At 40.0% G+C, this 23088-nt stretch overlaps 1 protein-coding gene across 5 annotated transcripts in view; it reads right to left on the bottom strand.

Annotated features, from left to right (window-relative positions):
* Window positions 1–23088, bottom strand: part of LOC104610065 (ATP-dependent RNA helicase has1-like) — a 44481-nt gene that overhangs the window by 5235 nt on the left and 16158 nt on the right. Inside the window, exons 3-5 of one of the 5 annotated variants that reach the window (XM_088895005.1) lie at window positions 19486–19671; window positions 17481–17565; window positions 3711–3873 (exon numbers count right to left, since the gene is read on the bottom strand). In XM_088895005.1, coding sequence (XP_088751131.1) covers window positions 3848–3873; window positions 17481–17565; window positions 19486–19671 — 297 coding nt within the window. In that variant the 3' untranslated portion in view covers window positions 3711–3847. Of the gene's footprint in view, window positions 1–3680; window positions 3874–17480; window positions 17566–19485; window positions 19672–23088 lie in introns of those variants that run through there. The other 4 variants (XM_088895006.1, XM_088895003.1, XM_088895004.1 and 1 more) reach the window with 4 other exon arrangements.

Here is a 23088-nt window from a genome sequence, read left to right as displayed (position 1 = left end):
TAAGAGCCAAGGTGCGGGAGTTCATAACTAACTGCACAATTTGTCAGCAGCAGAAGTATGACACTCAGCTTCCACCCAGACTACTACAGCCACTGCCCATTCCAGACCAGGTATGGAGTGATATCTCAATGAACTTCCTATCCGGGCTTCCAAAATATCAGGGGAAGTCAGTTATACTTGTTGTAGATAGATTCACCAAATATGGCCATTTTGTGGGCTTGCTTCACACCCACAGTCAATTGTATCAGATAGCGACCCAATGTCTAAGAGAAAATTCTGGGATGAGTTCTTTAGATTGTAAGGCACTAAGCTAAAGAAATCCACCAGCTACCACCCGCAGACTAACGGGCGAACTGAAGTGGTGAACAGGTGCCTAGAGACATATTTGAGGTATTTTATTGGAGACCTTCCGAAATCATGGATGAAGTGGTTGCCAAGGGCTGAGTAGTGGTACAATACCACCTATCATGCAGCTGCAGGTATGACCCCTTTCAAGGCCTTGTATGGGCGAGATCCACCTCCTATTATTCCATATGAACAGGGTTCAACATCAGTGGCCACCCTGGAAGAACACTTACTAAAGAGGGATTTCATCCTCAAAGAACTTTAGGCAAATCTGCTGAGGGCTCAGCAACTCATGAAAAGGGCTTATGATCACAAGCACATGGATGTGAAATTTCAGGTGGGGGATTGGGTCTTCCTGATTTTACATCCCTACCGGCAGGTTTCTTGACTCGTGTGAGTAATTCGATTAACCCTAGTTCAGTTCTAGGTCTAAAGTAAGTAAGAAGAGAAGAAGAGAAGAGAAGGAGAAAGGGTTCGGTCTGAGAGAAGAAAAGTCACTCTCTCAACCGACCCACTTTATATTTATACTCTTTGTATTAAATTACAAAAGACAGATTTGTCCCACATTAAGTATGGGACACAAAACTTAAACCCAAACAAAATAGACAATTTAACCTTAATTAGATAGACAAAAGACTTAACTACCCTTGGACTATCGATTCTAACACTCCCCCTCAAGTTGGAGAGTATACATCATATAGTCTTAGCTTGTCACATATGTAATCAACTCTTCCCCGACTCAACCCTTTTGTAAATAGATCTGCCCACTGGTTTCCTGAACTCACATGAGTTGTATTTATCACTCCATTAATCACCTTTTTCTCTTACAATGTAGCAATCAACTTTGATATGCTTTGTTCTCTCGTGAAAGATTGGATTAGAAGAAATGTGGACAGCAACTTGATTATCACAGTACAACCTCATGGATCTGTCAATGGAGAATCCCATTTCCTACAAAAGATTTTTCAGCCACACTAGTTCACATGTAGTATGAGTCATAGCTCTATACTCAGCTTCTGCATTGCTTCTTGCCACCACTATTTGTTTCTTGCTCTTCCAAATTACCAGATTGCCACCAAGGAAGATACAATACCTTATAGTGGATCTCCTATCAAACACAGATCCGACCCAATCAGCATCTGTATACCCCTCTATCTCAAGAGTTCCTCCACTCTTGTATAACAGTCCACGACATGGAGCTCCCTTCATGTACCTAACAAATCTTAGAACAACTTCCCAATGTAGAACTCGAGGATGTTGCATAAACTAAGTCACCAGGCTTACAACAAATGGTATATCTGGCCGAGTAATAGTCAGGTGGTTCAATTTACCCACTAACCTCCTGTACCTTCCAGGATCATCAAATTCTTCACCTGCATCAATACTCAACTTAACATTTGGTTCCATGGGTGTTTCAACTGGTTTGGCACCTAAAAACCTTGTTTCTTCAAGTAAATCAAGGACATACTTCCTTTGGCACAAGTTAATGCCATGCCTTGACCTTGCAACTTCTATTCCCAATAAATATTTCAGCTTACCTATATCTTTTGTGTGGAAGTGATCCTGTAGAAAGTTTTTCAACCAGTCAATCCCATTGCTGTCACTACCAGTTATGACAATATCATCCACATACACCACTAACAAGATTTTCCCAATTTCTAATTCATGGTTGAACACAGAATGGTCTACTTGACACTGCTTCATGCCAAAGTTCATCACTATTTCATTGAATATACCAAATCACACACGTGGAGATTGTTTCAGCCCATAAATCGCCTTCTTAAGACTGCAAACTTTACCATCTTCCCCCTGAGCAACAAACCCTGGTGGTTGCTCCATATATAATTCCTCAACTAGATCACCATGTAAAAAGGCATTTTTTATATCAAGCTGAAAGAGAGGCCAATAATACATTGCTACTAATGAAATTAACACCCAAACTGAATTGATCTTAGCCACAGGAGAGAATGTCTTTGTATAGTCAACACCACATAACTGAGAATAGCCTTTGGCCACTAACCTGACCTTAATCGTTTCACACTGCCATCTGGAAGATACTTCACTGTGTAGACCCACTTACATCCAACAACAAGCTTACCAAGAGGGAGAGTAGTAAGTTCCCACGTGTGATTGTGTTGCAAAGTAGACAATTCCTCTTCCATTGCTTGTCGCCACCCTGGAGAAGTAAGGGCTTCTTGGATAGTCTTAGGAGTGGAAACAGAGGACACCAAAGATATAAAATGGCGATGGGAAGGGGAAAAGTGAGCAACAGAAACATAATGAGAAATAAGATGAGATGTATAACTACGCTTACCTTTCCACAATACAATAGGAAGATCATGGTTAGAAGGAGGAGGTGTAATTGCAGGATCCATCGACGAGGGCTGAACTGGAGGAGGAACCAATGCTCTTCTATGAGTATACACTTGTGTGATTGGTGGCCTCTCAATATTAACCTACACTAGAGAAGACGACGACTGAGATAGAATAGGAACCGTAGGAAGAGGGTCCTCAATTGGAACTGGAAGTGGAAACATAGAAGCAGGAGGAGGAACATCAGCACTCGAGAAGAATGGAACTGACTCAAAGAAAGTGACATCAGAACACACAAAGGACCGATAGATGAGAGTTAGGGTTATAACACTTACACACTTTCTGGGTTCAGGAGTAGCCAAGAAAGATGCATTTTGTAGCACGTGCATCTAACTTGTCCAGTCTAGGCCCTAAATTCTGAACAAAACAAACACAACTAAAGACTCTAGGAGTAAGAGGGAATGGAGAAAGCATAGGGCACAAGACTGAGAAAGGAGATTGACTTCCAAGGATGGACATGAGCATTTGATTGATGAGAAAACATGACATAAGGACAGCATCACTCCAAAAATACTTTGGAACATTCATATCAAGCATAATAGACCGAGCTGTTTCAAGTAAGTGTCAGTTCTTCTGTTCAGCCACGTCATTCTGTTGTGGCGTATAAGGACATTTTGGTGAATTACCCCATGGTGCTCTAAGTATTGCTGAAATGGTGTTGAGGTGTACTCTCTTGCATTATCCGACAAAGAATTTTAATATGAACTCCAAATTGGGTACGAATTTCAGCATACAACTTTTGAAAAATAGAGAACAATTCACTTCTATCTTTCATAAGATAGAGCCATGTCATCCTTGAATAGTCATCAACAAAAATTACAAAATACTTAAACCATTGTATGACACTACTTTGTTTGGACCCCAAACATCTAAATGAACTAAAGAGAAAGGACTCAAAACATGACTATCAACTCTAGGACTAAAAGAGACACTATGGTGTTTCCCAAGATAACACAACTCACAATCCAACGATGGAAGACAACTTAAAGACGGGACCAATAACTTCAGGGCCTTGAATGATGGATGACCAAGTCTGCAGTGCCATTGGAAAGGAGTAAGACAGGACTGAAGAGCTACTTTCAAACCACCACCATCAAGATAATACAATCCACTTGCCTCATGCCCTCCATCAATCTTCATCCCCATCTTGAGATCCTGAAACACACAAGAAGATGGATAAAAGGTTATAGAACAATTAAGTGACTTGGTTAATCTACTAATAGACATAAAATTAAAAGGGAACTTGGGTACATATAAGACAGAGGATAAAGATAAAGAGGTAAAATCAACATCACCAACACCACAAATGGGTGAGGTAGAACCATGAACCATTAGCAAAGGTAACTATTTGGAATGTAGAAGACTGAGAAAGTGAAGAAAACACACATGGAGTCCCAGTCATATGATCAAAGGCTCAAGAGTCAATAATCCAATGTAAGGGTTTGGAAACCAAGCAAGCCATGCCTGAATGTGTAAGAGTAGTTGTGTTCTATTAAGAGGATATCTGAAGAAACTTCTCATACTCCTCACATAGGACACCCACCATTTCCTTCCCATAAGCACCAGTAGATGTGGAGGGAGTCTGATCAGCCTGTTGGTTCTCACTAATTGTACCACCACCACTAGTCACAACATGGTTAGCCCAAGTGTTGGGTGGACCATGTAAGTCATAACAGAAGTTAATAGTATGCCCCTCTAATCCATAGTATGTGCACCTCCTAGTATGGTAGTACCAACACTTCTTCCTCTACCACAACCTCCTCCTAAATCTCGACCTCCACTGCGGCCACCGGTACGATTAAACATAGGACCACCTCGGGTCCTTGGAAATCCATGACCTCCCCCTCTTGTCACCATAAAACCAGACCTGTCCAAGAGAAAGGAAGACACCGTAGGTTCAATAGAAATCCTCCAAAGTCAAGCAAACACTTCCTCAAGAAAGGGGAGAATAGATCCACCTAATATTTGTGTTCGAACATGTTCATATTCAGGTTTTAAACCCACTAAAAACCTTGTTACGTCAAGTTTCTCTCGCTATTGTTACTGAATTTTAACATTTGGAGTTAGAGGGTGATACACATTAAGCTCACTACGAAGGTTTCTCATGCTTGCATAGTATTCTTCTAAGCATTGATTACCTTGCTTCAGGTTCAAGTACTCCTAGTAAAGTTGGTACACTCTAGTGGTATTATCTTGGCCAGAATAGAGTTACTTAGCATAGTCCCATATTTCCTTAGTTGTATCTAGGAACATAAAATTCAAACTTATTTTAGGTTCCATGTTATTCCACAATCAGGTCATAATCTGTGCATCCTCCTATTCCCACTCACTAAACCCTAGAGAGTCAGAAAATGGCTTCACCTCTCCCACATGTTTCACCTTTTTCTTGGCTCTCAAGAACACTTCCACTGATTTAGCCCATGGCACATAGTTCTCACCATTTAATTTGACATAGGTCATTTGAACATTCAAGTAAATGAGAGAAATCATAACACCTGTCTTATTATCACTACCCTCTCCAGTTGTTGCCATTATAACAAAATCACCTCACACCACAAAAAAAAAAAAAAAATCAACTACGATAAGCAAAAAAAATCGCCCTTTACTATTCAGCACTACACCACAGACCACACAATAAAGTACTGTTATGACAACACTGCTGCTGTCATGGGTTCAGCACCCGAAAACCCTACTATCACCACGTATATCCAGGCATAAACAGAGAAAAAAAAGTTCATATGCATACCTACCAATCAACACTGCCACATGGATGAAATCAGCCCAAAAGAGAGAAAACACACTCCACTATCAGTTGATTAGAGATTTATGTTCACCTGTCCACAACCAGCCCCCTTCGTGTCATTGATTAGAGGGTTTCTAGCTGTAGAGAAACTGATGTGTGGGGCCACTCTGTCCGTAGGGTAGAATATACCTAGTCTATCTGTTATGTTATTCTGTTATTCTAGTTCTGTTATTTACTTTTCAGTTTTTTATATTGTTAAGTGTTATGATGTAAACACCAAGGGCAAATATGTCCTTTCATGTAACTAGCATAACATATAAATATTAAATTGAAGTGGCGGCGGCAGATCATTCTGAATCTGTCCTTCCTTTCAAACCTGTGTTCTACTGCTCTCTCACTAATCTTTCTCCTCTTTCTTCACTTTCTCTTCTGTTCGAACCTGAAATTCCTTAGTGTCCAAGACTGATAGCAGTCTTGATCATCTTCATGGTATTAGAGCCAAGTTAGGGTTTCTTATGTGAGTCTAATACCAGCCGACCACATGAGAATCTCCTAGGACTAGAAGCTGAAAAGGTGGAGTTCGCAGACTGATTCTTGGAGATCGCCAGAAGTGCTAGCAGCTGTTGGAAGTTTTGTTATGGTTGCAGAGTATTGGTGGTCAGGAAGGATCAGAGAAGACTAGGGTTCGGGTAACCCTAGAAGGCAGCGAACAATTCTTTTCTTGCAAGTCATCTACTTTTCTAAGAAAAGATAGGTTGGACCTATCTGGAGAGGAAGGCTGAACCGTTCTAGGTTTTCATCTCTTCGATTCACTAGGGTTTTACAGCAAACCCTACTGTTCTGCTGTGATTAAAACCCTACTGTTTTACACCGAACTGTCTCAGCCTTGTTTCTTTCTGCACTAGAAGTTTAAAAGTGATCTTGCAGCAAGCCCTAGTGCTGGACTGAATCTTGTGATCTATCTAGAGCTGTCCTCAAGTTTATTGTTAGCATTGATCAGATTCTAGGGTTTCATATTAACCCTACTGCAAGTCTATCTATACAGTACTGATTAGATTGTGCAACTGAATTGATCACTTTAAGGACTGATTAAAACCCTAATTCTGCAAAGGCAAATCAGACCTCCTCCTAAGCTGTTTTTCAGAGTTTTTTGGGGTTAGAGCTCTACGGACAGCCACTATTGTGTTTGTTAGTTGATTTCAGATCAGAGTTATCCCAGTTTTGTGCACATACACTGTGAATACAGATCAGGCCTATACTGTTTTTGATTGTGATTGGTAGTCCAAGTGCTGTTTTAAGACTTGACCGAGATGGAGTTTAAAAATCAGGCAGAAGGCAGCTTTGGGAGCATCAGTTATGGCAGTGTTTCTGAGATGGGTGGTCAGATTACAACCGTAAATTCAGTTACTCTAGCTTCAGCTTACCATGCCTCAGCTCCAGGTACTACTGAACCTTGTTGGGTAATAGATTCAGGTGCATCTGACCACATGACTAGCTTGCCTTCACTGTTTACCTCTTACCATTTGTCATCTGGTAGGGATAAAGTATCTATTGCTGATGGCTCCCTGGTTCCTATTTCTGGGAAGGGGGACATTAAGTTATCAGATACGATCTCCTTGTCTTCTGTCTTACATGTTCCTAAGCTTGATACTAACCTCCTTTCAGTCAGTAATATTACCAAACACATGAACTGCTCAGTAACTTTCTTCCCTGACCACATGACTAGCTTGCCTTCACTGTTTACCTCTTACCATTTGTCATCTGGTAGGGATAAAGTATCTATTGCTGATGGCTCCCTGATTCCTATTTCTGGGAAGGGGGACATTAAGTTATCAGATACGATCTCCTTGTCTTCTGTCTTACATGTTCCTAAGCTTGATACTAACCTCCTTTCAGTCAGTAGTATTACCAAACACATGAACTGCTCAGTAACTTTCTTCCCTGACCGGTGTGTTTTTCAGGACCTGGAGACGAAGAAGGTGATTGGGACTGGCCGTGAGACGAATGGGATCTATCTGCTCGGGGAGAGTTCTCGTCGGGAAGAGTCAGTGGGTAAGAGGTCAGTTGTTTCCCAGAGTGTGAGTTCGGTTATGCTTTGGCATAACCGATAGGGTCATTTGTCTTTTTGGTCCTTAAAGAGTCTGTTTCCTACTTTGTTTGAGTCTGTTGAGTTGTCCCAGTTGCAATGTGAAAGCTGTGAGTTTGCTAAACATTGTAGAAACTCTTATTCATTGAGTAATAAAAGGAGTAATCGTCCTTTTGATCTTGTGCATACGGATGTTTGGGGGCCATATCACATTCCTTCTATGGGTGGGTACAGATATTTTTTGTTATTTGTTGATGACCATACCCGGTTTTCTTGGGTTTATCTTATGCGTTCACGAGATGAGGTTCCCGCCCTGACCCAAAACTTTCACCAAATTATCCTAACCCAGTTTGATGTCAAGATTAAAGTTCTTAGATCTGATAATGCAAAGGAATACTTTGCTAAGTCATTGGCATCTTACCTTCTTACTCATGGGGTTATCCATCAGAGCTCTTGCCCTCATACACCTCAGTAGAATGGGGTTGTAGAAAGGAAGAATAGGCACATCTTGGAGGTGGCTAGAAGTCTCATGTTTACCTCCAATGTCCCTATTCGCTTCTGGGGTGATGCTATCCTCACGGTGGTATATCTTATTAATCGGATTCCTTCCCGGGTTCTTGATTTGCGATCTCCTTTTTCCCTTCTATACCCACATGAGGAGTTGTTTTCTATTCCCCTTAAAACATTCGGTTGTACCTGCTTTGTTCAGCTTCTCGGACCCCATCACTCCAAGTTTGAACCCAAGGCCTCCAAATGCATTTTCCTTGGTTATGCACAAACTCAAAAGGGGTATTGCTACTATGATCCTATCACAGGGAGGAAGTTCGTCTCCATGGATGTCACTTTCTTTGAGGAGACACCCTATTATCCTCGGGTTTCTCCTCGGGGGGAGAGCAGTGAGAGTAGGGGTTTAAATCCTTGTCTTCAGGGGGAGAGCAGTGAGAGTGGGGTAGTTCCTTTACCTATTCCATTGGGTGATGGGAGCTGCAATGGTGAGGGTGGCCAGAGGGATCAGGAGTTGAGGGGGAGCTGCAATGGTGAGGGTGGCCAGAGGAATCAGGAGTTGAGGGGGAGCTGCAATGGTGAGGGTGGTCAGAGGGATCAAGAGTTGAGGGTCTATCACAGGCGGTGCAGGCAGGTTGATCCCGATCATCAGCAGTCCAGGCCAGCTCCAATCTCATCTATGGCTCCAGGTCCAGACATTACAGTCCCAGGACCCACAGAGACTTCTTCTATCGTTGCCATTTCACCTCCTACAGATGACCTTGATCTTCCGATTGCAGTCTATAAAGGGAAACGACATTGTACCACATCTACAGCCCACTGTATTTCCCATTTTTTATCCTATGATCACCTATCTCCTACCTACAGGTCCTACCTTAGTTCCATTTCCAATGTCCCTATTCCAAGAACAGTACAAGAGGCCCTATCAGTCCCAGAGTGGAGAGGTGCAATGCAAGTTGAAATGGATGCCCTGTTGAAAAATAATACCTGGGAGCTAGTTGACTTGCCCAAAGGAAAGAAACCAGTTGGATGCAGATGGGTATTTACTGTGAAACACAATGCGGATGGATCCATTGAGAAGTACAAAGCTCGGCTAGTTGCAAAAGGGTTCACTCAGACTTATGGTATAGATTACTTGGAGACATTTGCCCCGGTAGCCAAGATGACCACCATTCGGGTTCTATTATCTCTTGCAGCAAGCCACACTTGGCCTTTGCAGCAAATGGATGTTAAAAATGCCTTCTTGAATGGGGACTTGCAGGAAGAGGTTTACATGCAGTTGCCTCCTAGATACTATGATACAGACAGGTAAGAAGGTCTGCCGACTCAATAAGGCATTGTATGGTTTGAAGCAGTCACCTAGAGCTTGGTTCGACAGATTCAGACTAGCTCTTGGAAAGTTTAGTTATGTACAGGCCCAGTCAGATCATACACTGTTCATCAAGAGGGTGGAGTCTTCACTGACACTACTTGCAGTATATGTTGATGATATTGTGGTGACAGGAAATGATAGCCATGAGATTGAGTCCCTCAAACAGCTCCTTCATCAAGAGTTTGAGGTGAAAGATCTGGGTACACTACGGTATTTTTTGGGCATTGAGGTTGCTACATCTAAACAGGGGATCTTTGTCTCTCAGAGGAAATATGTTTTAGATCTGTTGGCTGAAACTGGAAAGTTGGGTGTCAAACCTACAGATACACCCATTGAACAGAACCACAGGATTAGTGCAGAGAGTGGGGAGCTGCTTGAAGACAAAGTTATGTTCCAGCGGTTGGTAGGAAAGCTCCTATATCTCTGCCTCACTCAGCCGGATATTACTTATGCTGTTAGTGTTGTCAGCCAGTACATGCATTCTCCTAGAACCACACATCTTCTTGCGGCAGAAAGAATTTTAGCCTACTTGAAGAGATGCCCGGGTAGGGGTATACTGTTCAAGAACAATAACCACATGAAGGTGGAGGTCTATACAGATGCCGATTGGGCTGGGAGTGTTGATGACAGACGATCTACCTCAGGATATTGTGCCCTTGTGGGAGGAAACATTGTCTCCTGGAGAAGTAAGAAACAAAGTGTTGTCTCCCGGTCTAGTGCTGAAGCAGAATACAGGTCCATGGCCAACGGAGTGGCTGAAATCCTATGGCTAAGATCTCTACTTGAGGAGTTGGGTATTGAGTATGAGAAGCCTCTGATGTTGTATTGTAATAATCAAGCAGCCATTAATATAGCACATAATCCAGTGCAGCACGACAGAACCAAACACATTGAAGTTGACTAACATTTTGTACGAGAGAGGGTCTCATCTCAAGAAATATGCCTCCCTTACATCACATCCAGTATGCAACTAGCAGATATCCTCACTAAAGCTGTATCAAGAAAGAAGCTAGAAGCAGATCTATCCAAGTTGGGAATGATAAACATTTACTCCCAACTTGAGAGGGAGTGTAGAGAAACTGATGTGGGCCCCACAGCTGTGGGGCCACTCTGTCTATCTATTATGTAGGGTAGAATATACCTAGTCTATCTATTATGTTATTCTGTTATTCTAGTTCTGTTATTTACTTTTCAGTTTTTTATATTGTTAAGTGTTATGATGTAAACACCAAGGGCAAATATGTCCTTTCATGTAACTAGCATAACATATAAATATTAAATTGAAGTGGCAGCGGCAGATCATTCTGAATCTGTCCTTCCTTTCAAACCTGTGTTCTACTGCTCTCTCACTAATCTTTCTCCTCTTTCTTCTTCACTTTCTCTTCTGTTCGAACCTGAAATTCCTTAGTGTCCAAGACTGATAGCAGTCTTGATCATCTTCACTAGCAAACCACCACAACAAGTGGAGGCATATTTACCTCCAAGAAGGAAAAATGACCACTCCTTTTTTGGTCCCTTATTGATCCTCCAATTCGTTTAGGAGTTACTTCAAAGAGAAGTTCTGATATGGCAATCTCAGGAGGATGAAGGGAGAGAAAAAAGAACCGAGTCCTAAACTGATTTCCTAGGGCTCTGATACCATGTGAATAATTCAATTACTCCTAGTTCAGTTCTAGGTCTGAAGTAAGTAAGAAGAGAAGATAAGGAGAAAGGGTTTGGTCTGAGAAGAAGAAAAGTCACACTCTCTCAGCCGACCCACTTAATATTTATACTCTTTGTATTAAATTACAAAACACAGATTTGTCCCTCATTAAGTATGGGACACACAACTTAAACCCAGACAAAATAGACAACTTAACCTTAATTAGATAGACAAAAGACTTAACTACCCTTGTACTGTCAATTCTAACAACTCGTAAAGACTTGGAGCAAGCTATCCCCTCGAAATTTTGGGTCCTTCCGGGTTGTGGAGAAAATTGGAGCTGCAGCTTACAGGTTGGAGCTCCCAGCCAGATCTAAACTCCACCCTGTGTTTCTTGTTTCTTTGCTCAAACAAAGTCTTAAAGAATGATCCATACAGGGAGCCTCTCTTCTTGATTTTACTAAAGATGGGTCTCTGGTGGCTGAACCCAAACTCATTACAGATTTCCGATGGGATAGAATGAATGGCAGAGTGACACTAGAAGCATTGGTAATATGGGATAAACTCCATGTTGAAGATGCCACTTGGGAGCCTTACCTGAAGCTGCAAGATGAATTCCCACAGCTAGACCCTTTGGCCAAGGTCCGTCTCAACCAGGAGGAGATTGTTAGCCCCAACCCAATCCAACTCCTCAGGCCAGACCCTGAGGATATTGCAGCTGAGGATTCACGTGAGAAAGCTACAAGACAGCTGGTGTTTAGCAGGAGGCCACATCAGCCACGTCCACGGGAGTTAGTTAGCGCAGACCCAAAAGCATAACCGATATGACTCGATTACAAATTTACAATAATTACATAAGAGTGAATGCTTGTATGGGAGAGACATGGAAAATCAGATTTGAGCCTTCTTCTTCATTTCTGTTCCGGAGGGTGGTTCCTCGAAATCCCTGGTTAGGTAGTTCCTAACACATCTCCACTTCCATAAACATAATCCTATTTTCCAAAACAAGAACAGAAGGAATTTCAACAACGTCTTGAAAAACTCCTAGACTTGGCACAAACCAGCAAAATCCTCCACCACCACATTATATTCCTCTCTTATAGGTACATTTTTACCTAATTTTTATTTTCTTATACCTTGAAATCCCTATAATATAATTCTTATTTAAGAATACATTTTTTCCAAATTTATTACTATGCATATGTTGCTGACTCTTCTTTCCTATTCAACTTTTTTTTGCCACAGTCATGCATTTATCTTGGCATAGCATTCATTAGAAAGGACCCAATTGATAATGAGACACTCCAATGTGTGGAAGATCCAGAGTGACAAATATATTTACCCTTGCGATTTACCCATTGTATCAAGATCTAATATATTTTAAGATATGGGTCACCAAATGGTGTACCAAGATCGTTACCCAAGTTTATGTGCCCAAAAGCAGTGATTTATCTAGATTTTTTTCTTTTTTGATAAGTAGTGATTTATCTAGAGATTCAAACTGGTATATCAAGATCTATAAGGTTGAAATTATCTAGGACATCTATAAGGTGTGTCGAGATCCATCTATTGGTTTGGATGACCAAGTAATGCAGCCAGAGTTGGTCCTCAAGATGAAACCATTTAATGGGTGACTCAAGTGGAGTACCAAGATTCGAACAATAGTAACAACCTTCTAACATACCACTAATCAGGCATCCAAAAGGTAGGTATTCACACCTGAAGAACATTTGATTAAGATTGTCCAAAGTGTATAAGGCCAAAGGTCACGTGGTTCTATAAGCCCTTCTAACAAATTGAAGCATTTTCTTAGCTTTTAGATTTCATATTATTATACTGCAAAGAATAGTAGAAAAGGAGAGAAGAGAAGAGAAGATTAGAGAGAAGAAAAGAATGAGGCAAAAGGTTGTGCTGGCGGCGCCAGCATTGGATTATATACTAGGGCGTCCAAGAATAAAATAGAGAAATTACAATAGTGCCCTTGTGGCACTAAATATAAGCAATACAGTATTTTCAACACTCCCCTCAAGTTGGGACATAAATGTCAACCATGCCCAACTTGTCACACAAATCATTATACCGCAAGTGATATAAACCCTGTTGGAATGTTATTTTTATTTCTTATGTTTGTATTCTGCTGAGTTAGGGTCCGTTTGGACTAGTTAAAGTAGTTTTTTCCTTTGTTTTTTGTGTTGTAACTTAAGTAGGGGCATAAGGGTCCTTACACCTTTAATTATGGTTGCCCTATATATATTAATATAAACTGGCACCACCAGTCATAGTTGTTGACACCAAAACTCTCTCTTCTCTCTTCTCTTCTCCTTCCTCTCTACTCCTTTGTTCGGCACTGTTAATAAACCCTTAGTGAAAATGTCTGCAAGTTGTTCTTCAGAACTGACATGACCACATAGGGTATACATGCTTCTCTGCTAACAAGCTTCTCCCTAATAAAGTGCTTATACACCTCAATATGCTTGGTCCTATCATGAAGCATAGAATCGGTAGCAATATTGATAGCTGCCTTGTTATCACAATATAAGGACATGGGGTTATCCATAGTAAATCTTGGTTCACTCAACAAGTTCTTGATCCACATGATCTCAAACACTCCATGAGACATTGTCCGGTATTCAGCTTCAACACTAGACCTAGCCACAAAACTTTGTTTCTTACTTCTCCATGTAACTAGGCTCCCTCCCACAAAGGTACAATAACCACTAGTGGATTTTCTATCATCAATAGATCCAACACAATCAGCATCTATATATACCTCAACCTTCAAATGCCCATGTTTTTGGAACAACAAACCAGCACTTGGAAATTTCTTGAAATATCTGAGGATCCTCTCATCTTCCAAGTGAGCAGCCCTAGGAGCATGTATGAACTAGCTAAAAAGAAAAAAACCCTATAGCATAAGCAATATCTAGGTGTGTCATGGATAGATATAAAAGTCTTCCCACAAGTCTTTGAAATTGCTTCACATCTTTTATGGTTTCACCTTGACAGTCACCTAGCTTATGGTTTGGATCAATAGGAGAGTCAGCTATTTTCACCCCTAGCTTACCAGAATCTTGCAATAGATCTAGGATGTATTTCCTTTGAAAAACGAATATCTCCTTTTGTGAACGAGCAAATTTAATTAAAAAAAAATACCGTGTCATGGATATATATATATATGCACATTGTTGTCTTTGTTTCTTATTCTTATTTATGTTTGAAGGGGCATAACTGCCCGTTTGGTTTTAAGACTTAAGTAGGGTCACTTTTGGGATTCCCTTGTAACTTATAGTTAGGGGTAGGGGTATAATCCAATCGAGTATTGGGCTACTCAAGCATGACTGAGTTTCAAGTTTCCCACTCAAACTCGAGCTCGATTCAAGTCAATACTCACAAGCTACATGAGCTCAACTTGACTTGATCCGATTATAAATAACTTAATATTAAAATTATAAATAATTAATATTATAAATATTATAAATAAAAATGTATTATGAAACAATTATAAATTTATTTTTTTGTATTATAAATAAATCATATCAAGTTAATATTTATTTATATTATAAATAATGACATTTTAAAAATTAATATTTTATTATAAGCTCGATTAGCAAGCCATTGCAAAGCTCAAACTCGCTTGTCTTTGAGTTGAGTTTGAGTACTTAACAAGCCGAGCTTGAGTGGCTCAACTCACTTAAACTCCTGGCTAGGGATATTTATGTAATTTTCCATTGTTAAATCCTAATATAATTCTAACCTGGCCGATTAGGAGATTGACTTTATCTCCTCAACTAGCTAGCAAGTCTTCTCTTCATTGCTAACCTAGTCTAAATACCATACACAAACTTTGAACAATTTCTACCACCTCTCAAGTAGGAAGTGGAGTTTGTAAAGGGAAATCTAAACCCTTCTATTAATCCTATATATGGAGTAACTATAATTTAAAAATTTAAGAATTGTGTAAAATTTTGATAAGTTATTGTTATGGTGAAGCACATCTTTGTCTTTAATAATTCTCTATTTTCTAGTGTTTTAAAAGCACAAGGCACAAAAAAAATAAAGTGCAAGGGGCCTTTTGCACCATAGGCACAAGGCACAAGGTGAGGCATACACATTTTCAAAGCAAGGTACAAAGTTTTTAAAACAATTTAATATAAAGTTGAATTATAAAAGAAACTGAATGTATTAAAAAGCCTATTGACTCAAATTAAAATACATAAAATGATAAAAATATAACACATATTCATGGTAAATGTTGAAACAAATCAAACAAAATAAATGAAACAAATTCAAGCACATAACAGAGTAAATGTCTTTGAACAAGTCAGTAACCTTCATCCAGCATATGACTTTAATGGCTATGCAGTCAATGACTTGCTCTTTAGATCTTTCTACTCTTGGAAAATTCTGTTATTCCCTTCCTCCCATAATGATCAAAGGATGGCGGCTCTTGTTGCCCCCCGCATCACTCTGCCCCTTTTTAGTGTCATTAAGTTGAAGATTCTGATGAATCCAAGAAAATTAAATCAAGTGGTAGACTTTCTAACTAAAACACAAAAGGAAAGGGATTTTTTCTATAGTGTGAATACTTTACCTACTTCTTGAGTAGGCTTTGTTCTTTTTGTTGCTTAGCCCTCCATTTTGTACATCATGCCCCCCTTTTGTTTGAAGGAAAATTTCTCTTTCTCAAAAAATTGGAATCTTGGATGGGTTGAGGGATTTAGTGGTTCCCTTTGTGTTACACCTTATTAAAGTGTTTTTTTTATCAGCAAACCTTGTTGAAGTGTTAGAAAGCCCTTTCCTTGACCCTTCTAGGGCTGATCAGAACTTGGATCCCTTCTTCTTCAGGAATCTCCTAATGTGCTTCCTTCCTGGCTGCTCTACTTATTTCTCCCTCTCAACTTTTTTCCTGTTAATGAAATTTGGAGTTATCTCCTCATATTTTCCTCTCAAGTATTGCAAATAGGGAAGAAGCTTTTCGCTTTCTAATTTCCTATCCTTCTGTTGTTGGAATTTGGGAATGGCTCTTTGAGTTTTTTGTTAAAGGTGGGGACGTCTTACTGAAGCAGTGGGTTTCTTTTAGCCCAATTTTTTTCAGAAACTGGACAAGAAGATCAAGAATTCTTTGGAGATGCACAAGAGCATCCACCCTAGGGACAATTTGGGAAGAAAGAAATGCAAGACTGTTCAACAATGAAAGAACCAAAGGAGCCATCATAGAAATTATGACAACAAGGATAGCTCATTGGGTTAAAGCATTGAGGCTGTTTGAACCCTTCTCCACTGATGATATTGTGAGAGATTGGACTTGGTGCCAAGTTCCTCTTCAGCCAAGTCTTTGATGTCAGTCCAATGGACACCTCCTTAAGAGAACTTCGTAAAGATAAATGTTGATAGCTCTTGTGGAGCCTTTATGGATTCCTGTGGGAACAACATTTTGGCTTTAATCTCAGGGGATTTTTCTGTCACAAAGGAAATATGTACTTGATTTGCTTAATGAGGTTGGGAAATTAGGGTGTAAGCCTGTAGAAACTCCAATTGATCCCAACCACAAGTTGAACTCTACTAAAGGAGAAGTTCTTCCAAATAGGGGGGTATATCAGAGATTGGTGGGACGCCTTCTGTATCTTTGTTTGACTACACCTGACATTTCCTATGTTGTTGGAGTGGTTAGCCAATATATGCATGAACCCAGGACATCTCATATGCAAGTAGTTAACAGAATTTTAGCCTACCTGAAAGGATGCCCTGGCAAAGGGATGTTGTATTCCAACCACAGCCATCTAAAGATTGAAGCTTACACAAATGCTGATTGGGCAGGGTCCATCAATTACATCCGGTTATTGTGCCTCAGTTGGAGGCAATGTGGTTTCTTGGAGAAGTAAGAAACAATCTGTGGTTGCTCGTTCTAGTGCTGAGGCAAAGTATAGGGCAATGGCTCATGGAGTGTCTGAACTACTCTGGTTGAAGACCTTATTGACTGAGATGGGCATCCAAGCAGATGTTCCAATGAGACTATATTGTGACAATCAAGCAGCCGTAAATATTGCTCACAATCCTGTCCAACATGATTGTACAAAGCATGTTGAGGTGGATAGACACTTTATTAGAGAAAGAATTGCTAGCGGAGAGATTTTCCTTCCTTTTGTAAGGTCAGAAGACCAACTAGCTGATTGCCTCACTAAAGGTGTTCACCATCCAAAATTGCTAAGAACCTTGCCAAGCTGGGCATGATTGACATATATGCGTAGCTTGAGGGGGAGTGTTGAGAATGGCTAGACATGGGTGTTTTTGGTTTTTTTCTCCTTTCTTATACTCTCTCAGTATTCGGGCACCCATATAGGGGCCTTCTTGTAATTATAATTTTTTCAAATTATAAAGTAATCTTTTGATGGTGTGAACTGTGAATAATACGCACCTCTCGATACTTTCTCTCTTCTTCCTCTTTTCCTTCTTCTCTTCTCTTCTCTTCTTCCTCTCTCTTGAAACCCTAGTTTCTGCAACTTAAAGCATGCAAATTTAAAAACCTGATATCAGAAGGGGATTCTAAAGTGGTGGTACAGTGGTTGAAGAGTCAAAAGTTGACTCCCTGGGAAACAGAAATACAATGAAATAAATAAATGTGTTAATGAGGGATATGGTGGTGGAAGTGCAATGGGTACACAAGATGACAAGATAGACAAATGGACTGGCTGATATGATGGCAAAACAAAGGGTAAATAGGAGTCAACTATTTCGGAGTATTTTGGGGAATCAATAATGTAATAGAATCACCACAATAATTGTATTATGAAAAGGGTAGGAAAACCTATTCCCTATTCCAGGGATGCCTGGTATCATTGTATATATTGATCCTTTTCTGATTCTTATAATAATATATTTACAGTTACTGATCATAAATGAAATAATTGGAACTTTCAAGAATGAGGTTGGTGCTACTGCTATTATTGCCATCTTGTCTGGATTGATTGCCTTGGGTGACTTAACAAGAGCTGAAGGGCTGAATTGCTAGAAGTGTTGCATGGATTAAGAATGGGCAAATCTCAAATTCTCAATTACTGGGTGGCAGTGACATGGTCCAAAAATATCAGAATAGGCTCCTGGCATGACTCCAGACCTGCTACAAATAAAATGTGTAATAAAGGTTACATGTTCCAATCACAAATATGCACATCAGTTGCTGGTACACGACATCTCATCAAATTACAGATCACTAACATGTTAATTTTTTATTTGGATGTCTAGTCTGTGTTACATGTCACATTTGTAGCCATAGTTGTCAAGGTGATGCCTAGGCGCATAGGCGCTTTTGGAGGCTACATGTCACATTTGTAGCCACAGTTGTCAAGGTGACACCTAGGCGCGTAGGCGCTTTTTGGCTCGCCTCACCCAAATGACATATGAATTATATAAAACCTTGCCAAAGTTTCATATGTTTCTTATATTTCTATAATTTTAAGTATATAACATTAAGATGGGCATGATACACCGTATCATTCTTTTTACTTCTTTTCATCAAATAATAGTTTTTTAATAATTTCTTGTTTTATTAGGGTTCTGTATTAAAAGACCTAAACGAGTTCAATAGATATTCTTGTGAGGGTTTGAGTGATAGAAGTTTTATGTATTTGAAGAATCAAGGAAAATAAACAAAACGCACAAGGTATGCTATTCATTTTCTTCTCCTCCTTATTTTTCCTTTTTTTGAAACAAAAACAAGGTCTTTGCCCCTTCTTTTTCTTTTTTTTATTGGAAGAAAAATAGAGGCTCTTGGAACAAAAAAGAGGCTCTACCACTTCTCCATCATTTTTGAGATTTTTCTTTCGTGTTTTCTTTTTTCTAAGACAAGAACAGGGGATCTGACCCTTCTTTTACTTCTGTTTGTATGACAAAAATGGTGACACCTAGGCAACTAAGCACTCCTCTGTTGCCTAGGTTCACCTTGGCACCTTGAAAACTATGTTTGTAGCATATCCAGAATGCCTAGAAGTATAGACATATAGTAAGAGAGGCAAAAGCAATAGCAAGAGAACTAAGATCAAAAGGTCAGCTAACAGCTTAGTTAATGCTTTGGAAAAGCAAGGAACTAGAAGTAAGCAATTGTACTGGGAGGTTGTTACAGAGGGGAGATATTTGTAAAATGTACTACTGAGAAAAGATAGTGAAAAAGAATGGTTACGCTAAGGGGGCTAGCCTTGATATGAAAGGGTGCTTGGCACCTACCCTTCTACACTTTACTCTTTAACAAAATTAATAAAACCACTGATCAGTTATTGATCAAAAAAAAAAGCAGTTAGTGGTTGGATGGGAAATAGAAAAGCAATAAAATATAATAAACCAAAAAGGTACCAATACAAATTGAATTAGTAATTGAATGGATATTGATAATAAAATAAGATCTTTCTTTTCAAAAGTCACATTACCTTTAAGCTTTTATATATGAAGCCCTTTGTGTTTTGAAGATGGTAAAGAAGTCTCCTGGGGGTTGCAACTAACAAATTAACACCCTTCACAAGGTCTCCTGCTTCTTCCATTCGAGTTGCACCACCACCAACCAACCCAAGAGTTTGTGTGTGGTACTTGAGAAGGTTCTGGGCAACAGTATGTGCCTGTGTTACATAGATGGATATTTATTCTGTGAGAGAAGTCTCCACATGCTATAATTATTTAAAAGTAAACAACAAAAATATGGCATAGAACCAACTCAATCAGAGGTCATGAATTACCACACACTTGTCCGACATAACAATACAAGTTCTAAATGCAGAGACAATTATAATAGTAAATATTGCAGCAAACCAAATAAACAAGTTAGACAAATTTTACTACAAAGAAAATGCTAAAACCATAGTTGTCAAGGCGATACCCAAGTGACAAGGCACCCTTGGAGGGTTGCCCCTTACCCAAGCACTTACGTATTTTGTATAAGGCACCACATAGTACTTTTTTTTTTTTTGCTATTTCAAAAGTTTATTAATTCAATAATCAAAAGAAAGGACTGTTACAAGCATCCCAAAGTAAGACACAATATGCAGCCTTACTCTAAAACAAGGCTGAAAAACAGCCATTAAAAAACAGAGAAAATAATCTATTACATAACAGCCCACAACAGCTTATCCCTGTTAACTCCATGTTTGGCAAGCGAGTCAACCAAACTGTTTGCCAATAGAAGAAAAACAGTCTTTGAGAATAGAGGACTGTTTAGAACAAATGCAGAAATCAAAATAAAAGAGAATATGAAGAAGAAGATGGCGGCAATAAGGGTTCAGAGAAAGAGAGTTTCGAACCTTCATCTCTCCTCTTACCCCCTAACACTATGGGCCATTCGGCCCATCTTCTCTACACTCCCCCTCAAGCTGAGCATAGATGTCAATCATGCCAAGCTTGCCAGTATCATGCTGAAGTTTCGCCTTGGGAATGCCCTTGGTGAGAAAATCTGCTAACTGTCCTTCAGAGGTGATGAAAGGAAGACATACTTCACCAGAAGCCACTCTTTCTCGAATGAAGTGTCTATCAACTTCAATATGTTTAGTTCTATCATGTTGTACTGGGTTGTGAGCAATGTTACTGGCGGCCTGATTATCACAGTATAACATCATTGGCTTGTCATGTTCAATCCCCAGTTCCTCCATCAATGATTTTAACCACAATAGTTCAAAAACTCCATGTGCCATGGCTCTGTATTCTGCTTCTGCTGAAGATTGAGCAACAACAGATTGTTTCTTGCTTCTCCAAGAAACAATATTACCATCCACCAAGCTACAGTACCCAGAAGTAGATCTTTTGTCATCAATGTTTCCAGCCCAGTCAGCATCAGTATAGGCTTCAAGTTTCATATGGCCATGCTTGGCAAACAGAATTCCCCTTCCTGGGGAGCCCTTCAAATAACACAGGATCCGCTCTGCTGCTGCCATATGAGTATCCCGGGGAGCATGCATGAATTGGTTGATGCAACTGACAGCATATGCAATGTCTGGCTGAGTCATGCATAGATACAGAAGTTTTCCAAGAAGTCTCTGGAAGACTCCTTTGTCTTCTAACAATGTTCCATCTGAAGCAGAGAGTTTATGACTCGTATCAATAGGAGTAGCAACTGGTCTAGCACCCATCTTCCCTGTTTCAGAGAGCAAATCAAGAACATACTTCCTCTGGGAGATAAGAATCTCATCCTTGGATCTATCAACTTCTATGCCAAGGAAGTATCTCAATTCCCCCAAATCTTTGATCTCAAACTCTGTATGGAGGAAAGATTTGAGATCATTAATTCCTGAAACATCATTACTAGTCACAACAATATCATCAACATACACAATCAGGTAAACTGTCAGGAGCCCTCTCATCTTCACAAAGAGAGTATGATCAAACTGTGTCTAAACATAGCCAAAGTTAACAAGGGCAGCCCTAAACCTCTCAAACCATGCTCTAGGGGACTGTTTTAGTCCATAAAGGGATCTCTTCACCTTGCATACCTTTCCTTTCATATCTGTTTCATACATCCCTGGAGGAAGAGACATATAAACCTCCTCATGTAATTCTCCATTCAGAAATGCATTCTTTACATCCAATTGATAAAGTGGCCAGTCAGAATGAGCAGCAAAGATAGAAGAACTCTCACAAAGGTCATCTTGGCAACAAGGGCAAAGGCCTCCAGATAATCAATCCCATATGTTTGTGTATAACCTTTTGCAACCAGCCTAGCCTTGTACCTCTCAATGGTGCCATCAGCATGATATTTGATAGTAAAGACCCACTTACAGCCAACTGGATCCTTCCCTTCAGGCAAACCAACGACTTCCCAAGTGTCATTCTTGTGCAGAGCATCAATTTCGGATCTCATAGCATCCCTCCATTCTGGAATATTAAGAGCTTCTGACACAGACCTGGGAATTGGGTTAGAGGCAACAGAAGAAAGGTAGGCAAAATATGAAGGAGAAAGAAAACTATAAGAAAGGTGTTTGGAAATGCAATGTGCAATACACTTCCTTTTTCCTTTCCTAATAGCAATGGGAATATCAAGGTCTGGGAAGGATGGCTCCAAAGGGGCTGAAACAGTACTTGTCTCATCTGTAACTGAGAGTGCATGAGGCTTATGTGTTGTAGGGGAAACAACCTGCTCATTTCTGGATCTTTGCCTTTGATACATCCAGGGATTAAAGAGAGGATGAGGACGTAAAGGGGGAGGAACACTGGGATAGGGAGAGTGGAATGATTGGCCCTCCCTTCATTCATTTGAAGAAGAGACCCAGTAAAAGACTCAACCGGGACAGGAAGAGGAAGAGCAAAGACCTGTGACAAATCCTCCCCCTTTGGACAATGTCCTTCCATGAAGGAACCATAAAAGGAAGAAAGCTCATCAAAGGTGACATCCATTGTGACATATCGAGTACCGGTCTTTGGATCAAAGCAACAGTAACCCTTCTGTGTGGGGGAATAACCAAGGAAGATACACTTGTGGGCTTTTGGTTCAAATTTATGTCTTTGGACACTAGGAATATATACATAACAAGTGTAGCCAAAGACACGAAGAGGAATAGAAAAAAGCTCCTTGTCCAGATGAAGGAGACTGAAATGAGACTTAAACCCCAAAACCCTGGATGGCATACGGTTTATAAGGTAGGTAGCAGTGAGAACAGCATCACCCCAAAACTGTGTAAGAACATGTGAGGCAAACAAGATACTTCTTGCAACTTCAACAATATGTCTATTTTTTCTTTCAGCAACTCCATTCTGTTCTGGGGTCCTAACACAGGAGCTTTGATGAATAACCCCTAAGTCAGAGAGATAGGAGGACAAGTTCTTCTCAAAATATTCTTTTGCATTGTCAGATCTGAAAATTTTAATCCTGGTATCAAACTGGGTTAGGACAAGTTCATGGAATTGTCTCACAAGTCTGGAAATTTCATCACGGGATTTCATCAAGAATATCCAAGTAAACCGAGAAAAGTCATCAATGAACAAGATAAAATATTTGTAGCCACCCATAGAGGGTAAGTGGTAAGGCCCCCACACATCAGAGTGCACAACAT

The sequence above is a fragment of the Nelumbo nucifera genome, chromosome 1, assembly GCF_055504915.1.
Source record: "Nelumbo nucifera cultivar China Antique chromosome 1, China Antique-T2T, whole genome shotgun sequence".
Taxonomy (NCBI): Eukaryota; Viridiplantae; Streptophyta; class Magnoliopsida; order Proteales; family Nelumbonaceae; genus Nelumbo; species Nelumbo nucifera.
This window is presented reverse-complemented; position numbering and strand designations above follow the sequence as displayed.